The sequence below is a fragment of the Halichoeres trimaculatus genome, unplaced genomic scaffold (genome assembly GCF_033239565.1).
Source record: "Halichoeres trimaculatus isolate MK-OKI-2021-1 unplaced genomic scaffold, fHalTri1.1 fHalTri1_scaffold_8, whole genome shotgun sequence".
Lineage (NCBI taxonomy): Eukaryota > Metazoa > Chordata > Actinopteri > Labriformes > Labridae > Halichoeres > Halichoeres trimaculatus.
The window spans coordinates 31,911,239-31,921,565 of record NW_027437186.1 but is presented as its reverse complement, the minus strand read 5'-3'; the positions used below and the strand labels follow the sequence as shown (position 1 = coordinate 31,921,565).

At 40.0% G+C, this 10,327-nt stretch overlaps 1 protein-coding gene across 1 annotated transcript; it reads right to left on the bottom strand.

Annotated features, from left to right (window-relative positions):
- Positions 1–560: 560 nt before the first annotated feature.
- chst3a (carbohydrate (chondroitin 6) sulfotransferase 3a) lies at positions 561–10,327 on the bottom strand. The gene is made up of 4 exons (XM_074676357.1): positions 9,881–10,327; positions 7,114–7,280; positions 6,275–6,826; positions 561–3,933 (listed from the first exon to the last, which is right to left on the bottom strand). The coding sequence occupies exons 2-4, from the start codon at positions 7,191–7,193 to the stop codon at positions 3,225–3,227; spliced, it is 1,341 nt and encodes a 446-aa protein (XP_074532458.1). The 5' UTR covers positions 7,194–7,280; positions 9,881–10,327; the 3' UTR covers positions 561–3,224.

The following is a 10,327-nucleotide window of genomic DNA, read 5'->3' as shown; positions in this document are numbered from 1 at the left end:
AAAGCAAGTTTGATAAGATTGCTGGAATATTTGTAGAGGAATACCAAAGCAATGACCTTGGGTAGTTTTTTTTTCCTTTTCTGAGTCAGGATTTCCTCTCAAGAAATCTCTGCATGAAAAGGCCGACAAGGAAAAACCAAATTATTACACTTCCCTCTCTATCTGTAGCTACAGTCAGATGTAACATTAACTGTTTGGTGAGTTTAGAGTAAAAAGAAACACATGAACTCCAGAACGATGAATCTATTCTACAAAAAATAATAACTTGTAAATAAAAAAATTAAATATTTAGGCTACAACTAACTGAGAACGACACACATACTCCCACACTGCTCAACAGCTGACAGGACTCCCACAGCATAGAAAAATTTGAGGGATCAACATCATATTTTGGCAAAGTGTAACGTGATATGCAAGGCGTGTAACCCGGCTTGTTGAAAAATGACTTCATGTTCGCAGAGGGAGCATTCACAGTTGAAGAAAATACTCAAATTACTATCTGACAAGAAAAGTACTTCAGCAGAAGAAACTTTATTTTTTAAATCCATGTGATACATTTCTGGTTGCTTGAATATAATCTGTGCTTTGGTTTGTGGTCTCATACGCAAATACAACAGGAGTAAAGTATGATATGTGTAATATGATGGTTTTAACAGAAAACTATGAGTTAGATAGTGAATAAACTTCATATATTAAATGATTGATTAGCCATTCCCTGACAAAGGCAGGCTTTTAGAGTCTCTAAAAATGTGTCAGTGTGCTGCTTTACAGAGAACAGCTCAAGTCAACCTGAGTTCATCTCAGTTAAACTGGCTAACTCAAAACTATCCAGGAATTTCTTCAACTTCTACTCCTGTAGATTAAATGATATGGAAGTTTTGTTTTGCTACATTGTGCATGGATATGTTTCTTTTGAAAAATGGGAAAAAGCACCTTTATTTAAGCAAAGCTGACAAACTGTGTGGAGGTGTCGTGGAGAGTTTATATCAACTACAACTGAGGGCTTGTGCCAGTTTAAAGAAAAAAAAAACTTTGATGTCATAACTTTCAGGCTAGTATATGTAGGGATGGGTACCGAGTTAGGTAGTTTTTTTTTTAGGTACTGACCGAATTCTGTCCAAAGTACCGGGTATCAATTCATGTAAAACCAAAAGGTACCATGTCTAGGTATCCTAAATGCATCCTTGTGACTGTGAAGGAGTGGAAGAGTTGTTGATTTTCTATGCTGGACATGAACACAGCATTGCAAGGTTATATACTGAAGAATAAATTTGTTAAATTGCAATTTTTTAATGTTTCATTATCAAACAAATTGATATTTTTTACCACATAAACACAAATAAGTACTGAATCTTGGTACCGTTGAGTACCGACGGTACCGATTGCCAGGTACCGGGCATTGGTACCGTATCGTTTCAAATGTGAAAGGTACCCATCCCTAAGTATATGTCTTTTTTTTAACTTAAAAATCAAACCTTGCTGAGCCACACATCCTGACTGCAATTTTTGATAGGCATGAGTATTCTCAGCAACATTGAAGTGTCTTTTAACAGAGCTGTTAAAACAGACATCATCACAGGTCAAGGAAAGAGGACTTCCACATAACTTGAAATTTGACTTTGAAATATATTTGACCAAACTTTGAAGCTGCACATGGCACTGGAATGTGTTGACCTTACACTGAGGCTCTTTCTGTCTTCACATTTTGCTCAAGGTCTCTGTAAAGTTTGTTTCAGACTTCATAGTTGTTTTTTTATCCTGATTTTTCCCGGATCAAAAACTGTAAAAGTGTATTACTTCTAAATAACTGTTGCCAAAGGTGGTATCTGAAAAAGTAAAAAGCCCAAAAGTAAAAACATCCATTTGTTCAGCTTCTCCCGATATTTCACAGTATTCCCTCTTTTCTTAAAAACCTCAGTAGTCCTTCGGCAACTCGAGGCAGATTCTCTGAAATGTTCATATTTATATCTCTAATGCAAAGTTCGCACAAGCCCACCACTATATGTACCTTTAATGCATATCCCTCTCCATGAGCAGCGTGGCAGTTTCAGCTGTGCCTCAGCCGAGCTGAACACAATGCAGCCATTGAACTGGAGTCACAGTGGATACCTTTATATACCATCAAGAGTGACAGTGAACTCAACAGCACCTGGGTTTCACTTAAAGTGATAGGCCATATTAATACAGTCACAAACTCTACGTACAGCTTATATATTAGTCATCACAAACGCTACAAACATACACAAAATCTCACGTTAAAACTTTCACTTTGGAGTATTTAAACTCTCAGGTTTCAATATTTCAACAAGTTGAGTTGAAAGTCGTTAAAAAAATCTCTGGAAAGGGTTTTGTTCATACATCCATGAAGACGCCTGTCTCAAGAGGTCAAACTTGAGGCTGAGACACTGAGAAATACATCTGGGGCTAATGTATTGATTAAAAAAACATTCAAGACACATGAAGATATCAAGTATAAATTATTCTTCTATTTCTTCTTAAATCACATAACCTCACAAGTTTTTTATAACTATTTTCATTCGGCCCTTTTTAATATTTTCCTGCAATATAAGGATTACAGTATAGGTAACCTGCTTTAAATGCATTTGGTGAAGTAAATTATAGATTATTTTATATTCTCATATAAATTTGTCTTTTTTGAAGATGTGATAACTTCTTATGAAGACGGCACATAATGAAATACTACATTCACGTCACCTGAGTAGCATAAATCCCCATATAAGCCCAACATGTAATATGAAGCTGATGTGATTCTATCTGTGATCTATTCTGGTGCAGATTCAGAAACCCTCAACATGTCCAGATTTAAACCCAATGAACAGAAACATCCTCCCTTTCAGTCACTCAAAAAAACAAACACCACTCTCCCTTCCTGTACGTTATCTCTGAATCTAAACACGATTCACTACAAATGCAATCTGAGATAACGATAGCTCACAAGTCAAGCTCGACTTCTTCTGATTATTTCATTTTAAATGAAGAATGGAGCATAGCGTAAAGCTGTAATACCAGGCTTCTCAGTGAGCACAGTATGCAAATAAATACTTCAAGTGGCTCTTCATTTTACGATGAGGCACATCATTGGTGAATATGAGCATTTGTATGGCCTTTTTGTTTCTTTTATGGCAACTTTACTTCGTTTGGTCTGTGCAATAATGGCTTCTTTTAAACCTATCTGTTGTGTGCAGTGTTGAGCAGATTCACAGTTACATGTTTGATGACTGAAAAGGTTTCTCCTCCAACAAACTGATGGATTTATTGGTCAGCGTCTCCTCATCATCCACAAATCTGTACCCAAACAGCTTCATGGTTGGTCCGCACACTCTCTGCACCACCTGTGCCAGCGTGAAAGGAATGCTAAATCTCCATTTCTCCGCTTGCTCTGAGGAGTTCTTCTGGGTGGAGTAAATCCCTCGTGCTTCCTGTGTGGTCTGGGTGTTCCTCAGAATCCACTCCCTTGCTTGAGGACTGAATGGGATCCCTGTGAACCTGTACATCTCCTCTGCTTTCTGCATGGGGAAGCGAGCAATATCCTCATAACGCACCAACATGTAGCGCCTCCTCAGCCAGCGAGGGCAGCTCAATCCTACTTCTGCAGACCATCTGATGTGGTCACAGTTTCCTTTGAGCCTCTTCACCTCCTCGTCATCCTCAGGCACCTGGCCGTCCTGCGCCCAGGTCTTCCATGTCTGGTACTTGGAAGAGAAGGCCACCATACGGGACGCCAAGATGGCTCGAGGGTCTCGGACGAGCTGGATCACTCTGACGTCCAGGCGAGGATCCTCCACTAGAGGCCGCAAAGCTTCGAGCTGATGCACGCGAACAGTCTTAATGGCAAAGTGTTTCTTGGAAAGGCAGGACTCAGATGCAAGGGTTAGATTCAGTGGCCCACAGCGACGAGTCTTACAGTGAAACCTGAGACAGGAGGGGATAGATTTAGAAAAAGGGAACTAAACCATGTACGAGAAATTCAATCAACAGCTTAGAGTTAGATTAAACAGCACAGACAAACAGTCATTCAATCCAACAAAAGGGTTCTTATTGTAAAATTCTTCTGTAAAATAAACTTTAAATCTGATTCTCAGTCACTTCTGAATCAGTGTTCAGAACATTCACAAACTGTTTCAGTGGTATGAAGATACACAATGGGTCTGGATATGAGAAGTGCACAGACTTTCTGAAGGGCAGGGGCGAAAAGAAAGGAAAGGCACGTCCAACGCGTTCTTGCCACGCAGAGGGCACCAAGTTCTGCATATTTTCAACCGTTTCCTCCAAAGACGGCACTTTAGTGCACTTTTTGGCTCCCAAAAGGTCACTTTTTTGTCTTTTTACCAGCCAAGGGGGCAGTTTTGTGTTTTAACCCCCAATAGCATGCTTTAGCACGCCTTTTTTTAACAATTGGGCCACAAGGGAGGAGTAACTGCCCAACCCTCCCCCTCCTTTGTGCACACCACTGGGTCTACTACTAGCTAAGAATAATTTCTGAGGCATTCAGAGTACTTATACCAAACAAGAAATGATAGCTGATCAAATTAAAACTGAAAGCCAAAACAAAAAAAATGGCATTTCTCTTAGAGGTGGGAGAAAAAAAAAAGATAATCGATGAATCAGGATTTGTTGTTTGACAATATCATATTTGTCAAAAAATCTTTTTTTTTAATTCAAATTCTTCATTTCAGTCTTTGTTTATAAACTAGACAGAAAAAGTTACAATTTTTCTCCAGCTGAGGGTGAAATGATTTTTCTGGCTCACGTGATGTGCATTTTATGGGAAAATATGTCTCCTGATATTGTCTGTAGACATTATCATCCTCATTCCACTTTTTCATGTAGTCTGGTGTTGAAAAAGCAAAAAAAAAATCACAAAAATCATTAATGTCGAAGAATCGCAATTTAAATCAAACCAGCACCTAGGGATGGGTACCTTTCACATTTAAAATAATATGGTACTGATTCCCGGTACCTGGCAATTGGTATCGGTACTCAACCGTACCCATTTTCGGTACTTTTTTGTGTTCACGTGTTAAAAAATATAAATTTGTTTAAAAGTAAAATGTTTTTATTTTTCAATCTAATATATTTATTCTTCAATATATAACTTTATAATGTTGTGTTTATGTCCAGCATGAAAAATCATCCACTCTTCAACTCCCCCACACTCACAAGGATATATTTAGGTACTTAAATATGGTACCTTTCCATTTTTCATGAATCGGTACCCTGTACTTTTTACAGAATTCTGTTGGTACCTTTAAAAGAACCTAATTCGGTACCCATCCCTGTTGGCACCCCAAAATTTGTAATGCAATTGACTGAATCGCAAAAATCGCATATTGTCCTGGCCATGATTTCTCATACACAAGCGTTCCCTCTTAACTGTTTTAGAATATTGAGGGTATCACAAAGACCTTAAAAGTTATAGACAGTCACTCAGCAACAACCACTAGTGTTCAATTGAAGCCAATGAAGAAACACAAAAACTGCAGTTCCTTGACCCTCCACTAGGGGCTGGCTTCAAAAGTTGATGAAGCTCTATTTACACCCATTAAACCACATGTTCACAGCCTGGTAGAAAAACCTGCTTTTGGTCTGAATACCCCATTTCTTAATTCACACAAGGGATGTTACCAGTTAAGAGCAGATGATTACAAAGAACATGCTTAAAAACACTTTCATCATTGAACGAATGTGGTCCCACATTACGACCAGCTTTCAGGATGGTGTCGTCTGAAGCATGTTTCAACATGAACTGGCTGAAGACGTTACACTGAGCTTGAGGCTGAAACTCGACCGTGTGGACCTGCTTTTTTCTCAGTGAGGATGAGTAGGCAAAAACCTGGGAGTCTGAAATGGTTTCTCTTTAGGTTTTTTTTTTGTTGCAACAATTCCACATTTAGTAGTTTTGGCCTTTCTAGATATGACTGTTAGTCTGTGGGGATTATTGTTTTTAGGTCAGCTCATATATTGACATTTGGCATGTTAAATAATTTGTGTTTGTTTTTTGGCTTTTAAGTACCTTCAGTTATGTGTTACTGTAGGAAAAAAGCTATTAGTAATTATTTTTTCATCAAAAAATCTATACTTTCCCAAGGAAACCTGGAGGTTATGACATGTATTTTACTCAGAACATGAATGTCACCCTTAAAATATGATAACAACATAAAAACTAGGAAAAAAACCCTAATGTTGACTCATTTTTCAGATAAAAAATACACAGATGAATTGTTCAGTTTCAGAGAATATCTTGATAATTTACCTCTCAAAAACGTCTTTGATTACAGGACTGCAGACAGGCTCTTCACAGAGCGACACACTGGACTCTCTTCGGAACAGAGCCGGGGTGACGTGGTCCTGAGGTGGAGGAGAGATGAACTTCTCCAGGGGAGAGAAATCACACAGGAAGAGCGCCTGGAGTACGTCCCGGTAGATTCCTGCCAACACTGTCCCGTTGTTTGCCTCTCCAGCCATGGTCAGCATGCGCTCAACGTGCCACAGAGGCTCAAACAGGTAGAACATGTTCTCCCCTTGGTTGAAAAACTCCCCCACAAATGAGGAGCCTGTCCGTGTGGTGGCCAGGAGTAATATGTGCTTACGGCCGCCACTGTAACTGTACGAGCCTAAACCATCTAGTTCTTCCTCCTTCTCGTCTTCCTCAGAGAGATTTGAGTAATTCCCACTGGTACCGGTGAGTTTAGAGAGCAGCATTTTGAGCATGGTCAAGGAGCCATTTTGTGTTGTGTTGTTGTAATCCAGTGGGGTCTGTGGGGTCTGCTGGGGAGTCTGCCTCTGGATCAGCTTATCTGAGACCCTGATGAATACAAAGGCTCAGATTAGGTACAGGTTTGAGTTTAACATTTCATATATTAGCTGGAGTGTTGACAGTGAGGCAAGATATTTTTGAGTAAAATTGTTAACAGGATCACGTCACACATCCAAAAAAATAGTGAGATCTGTCTTTCTAAATTTAAAAGCATATCAAGCGGTCTTCTCACATATTCTTTAATAAATCCAAGCCACAGTTTTTAAAGACAGCATGACACAGTCCATGAGGAAAGGTCTACTGAATAGCACAGCCACCTTCTCCACCTTTCTTACCTTGATAAGATATTGCTTTCCTTCTCGATGATGACCAGAGCCACGATACAAATGAAGACAATTGCATGTTTGGTCTTCATTCTTGACTCCTGGCTTCGTTATTAGACGTCTACAGTCTCGTCCATGTGCTGGTCATAGCTCGGTCATGCAGAGGCCAAAGCTTCATGCTGTGATAAAAGAGGCAGGCATGAGACATGAAAAACAGACATACACATATATACAGAAAGAAGTTATTCTTGCCTTATAATGGCGGTATAAACAGAACACAATCTGTGCATAAACTGAGACATGAGACATGAGAAACCTTCTATGGGTAAGACGACGGATTTAGGCAGTGTGACGCTGAATAACAGGACAGTAAAAATGTAAAACTAAAACAAACACTCTCATTAAATATAACTTATGATGGAGTAGGACGTGACCTAAGGATGTGAGGCCTACATAAATTTCTTGAAAGCTTCAAAGCAGCCTGCCTATGAGGTTTTCCTTTCATATATTTGGGGGATGGGGATGTCTCAGGGGGCTGGACATGGATCTTGTGGGAGATGGCATGTACTGCAAAGCAAAATCCAATGCTATGATGATAGTTTTCAGCCTTTCTATCAGTTTTACCTGTAATTGAGTTTATTTAAGGCAAGGCAAGTTTATTTATATAGGACATATTCTAATAAAAAGCAGCTGTAAAAAGGTGAGTCTTCAACCTGGATCTACAGGAGCTGAGGGTTTCAGCACACCTGATATTTTCTGGCAGTTTGTTCCAGATATTTAGAGCATAGAAGCTGATGCTGCTTTTCCACGTTTGGTTCTGACTCTAGGGACTGAAAGCAGACCTGATCCAGAAGACATGAGTGGTCTTGATGGTTCATACTGGATATTGAATTTTAGTGTGTCAACAGGTGAGGGAAAATAATATGCAAAACAAGTATGAAACAACTTTGTTTGGCAAAGATTGCAACATTTATGGGCCAGCTGCATGACGCAAACGTTATCAGCCCCGCCCACTCACTTCCAGGGGATTTTACATGTCGTGTTCAGACATAAGCTAACCTCAACTCAAAATTTGACTATTTGTGTTCATGTCTACAGCTCACCCTGATTTTTGTACCTTCATTTCCCAACTTTGAATGAAAATATTCAGGTTGTTTTCCCTCATCCCTTTGACAGCAAAATCAGTGTTGCTTTTAAATAGACTGTGAGCTAGGTGGTGGAAGAAGACGACAAATAACAAAAGAGGGAGTTAATGTACACAGGGCTGGTTTTAAAAGCCATAAACATAGTGGAGCACTTCCATATGGTACAGAGACAGGGGGTACAGGAAGTACAGTCTATGACTTAAACACTACTTCTTTTCAACATGAAGCAACTTTCAGAACTGCTGCTCAGTTGTGCCTTTCTCGGTTGCATTCAGAGTCATTTAGAGTGAAAGATTTGCAGACAGGTATGAATATGAATGCAGTCAAGGGATCTTAAGTGGTTATGTTGTCTTTTTGTTAGCTTATAGGAGAGGTTGGGTCCAAGCGTGGCATCAAAATCAAATCTTACATCATTGGATTATTTTCATCCTTTGGGAGTATTGTGTTACTCTGCCATGTTTACGTCTTCTCAGGCGATCATTTCAGAGACAACCCACCCTGATGTTGATCTGCTTCTTTAAAAAGACTCTCCAAAACCTGACACTGAATTTTCTTCCCAGCCTAAATCAGTACATTTCTTTTTTCACTCTTAGTGAAAGAATAAATGGAGACCACACAAACACACACAAATATGCCATTTGGATCCAACTGGAGAGTGAATAATTTCTACAAAGCATATCATTACGGGGAGAAAAGACACACTTTCCGTGTGGTTGTGAAGTGATTGTGTGCTCTGTAAGTAAATATCACCCAATTATCTGAGCTTAGTACGCCATAGCCGTCAAACTGTCAGGCTGGAAGCACTTGAGCTGAGCACTTTTACATATTCAAGAGTTACTGGAGCATTTGGCAAATCTGACTATCTGCTCATGCAGAAACACACATCACTCTGTTTATCATCTCTCTACAAATTACATTAATGGCTGCCTTCAAAGCCTTCAAACAGCATCTTTGTGGAGGTGCTGAAAGCTAAATTCCCACGGACGGTTTTGCTGTTCATCCAGGGGTGTAGGAGCAGACAATTCACAGTTGAAAGGCAAATATTAAAAAGGTGCAGTTGGTCTTTTCTATGGGATTGATTGATTTTAGAGTTGACGTCATGTGCCATTTGAAAATAGAGAAAACTCCCCCATTCACTGTGTGTGTTAATACATTCATTTAGGGGGGAGGGGGCTTTCTGTTCAGGAGCATTTTCAACATCCCCCTCACTAAACCAGAATGAATACACACTCATGAATACTTCTGCATACTATTAATCCCTTGTGCCCTGTGACTAGGACACCACCTCTTCAAATATTCATAATCAAATCCAGAAAACATGATTTTATGATGGATTTACATAATAAAAAACGAATTATTGATCAGAGAGGGCTGCATCGTTGTAGCTATAAACATCCTTTTTACTTGTGTCCTCTAGGAAAACACAGGTAGCTCTCAGATGTATCGTTTGACATTTGTGATAAAATGAAAAGAGTTAACGTTTTTCATCGTTGAAGGTGTTTTACGGCAGAAGCGTGTTTACAAGCTCTACCGCGCGCCGGTGAATCAACACCGTTGTTTTTCTCCACGCTTTGACTCATTTCCTGCCAGATTAAAGATGAGGTTGAGATGTTCGGATAGTGAATGTAACAAACCTTTAGCTGGTCCGTCTTTGCCATCGAAGGAAAGGTCCCTGATCCTGTGAGAAACAGCCTGGTCCCTTCGAAGCATCTTGCTGCATTGTCTCGGACATGCACACACTGCTTCATTGTATCCTCGGACGCGGGCTCCACTCCTCTGCCGGATGAATGAGAGGCAGCGCGGAGGCACGGACAGCGCGCGGTAACTTCCACATGAAAGAGAGCCGAACGGAGCACGAGCGAGGAAATGTTTGTATTTTTATTTAATTCAAAGTTTCCACTGTAAGACCCATATGTAAGACACGGCGGTGTTTGTAGTTTTTCCACCTCCTGTGTTTGTTCGGCGAAAACAGTCGCCTTAAGCCTGTAAAAGTGAAAATACCATCTCATCAAAACTTTTTGCCCAACTTTTCCAACGTGCTGCGACACCTCCGCTGCACGAGTGGGCTGACTGCAGCCTCG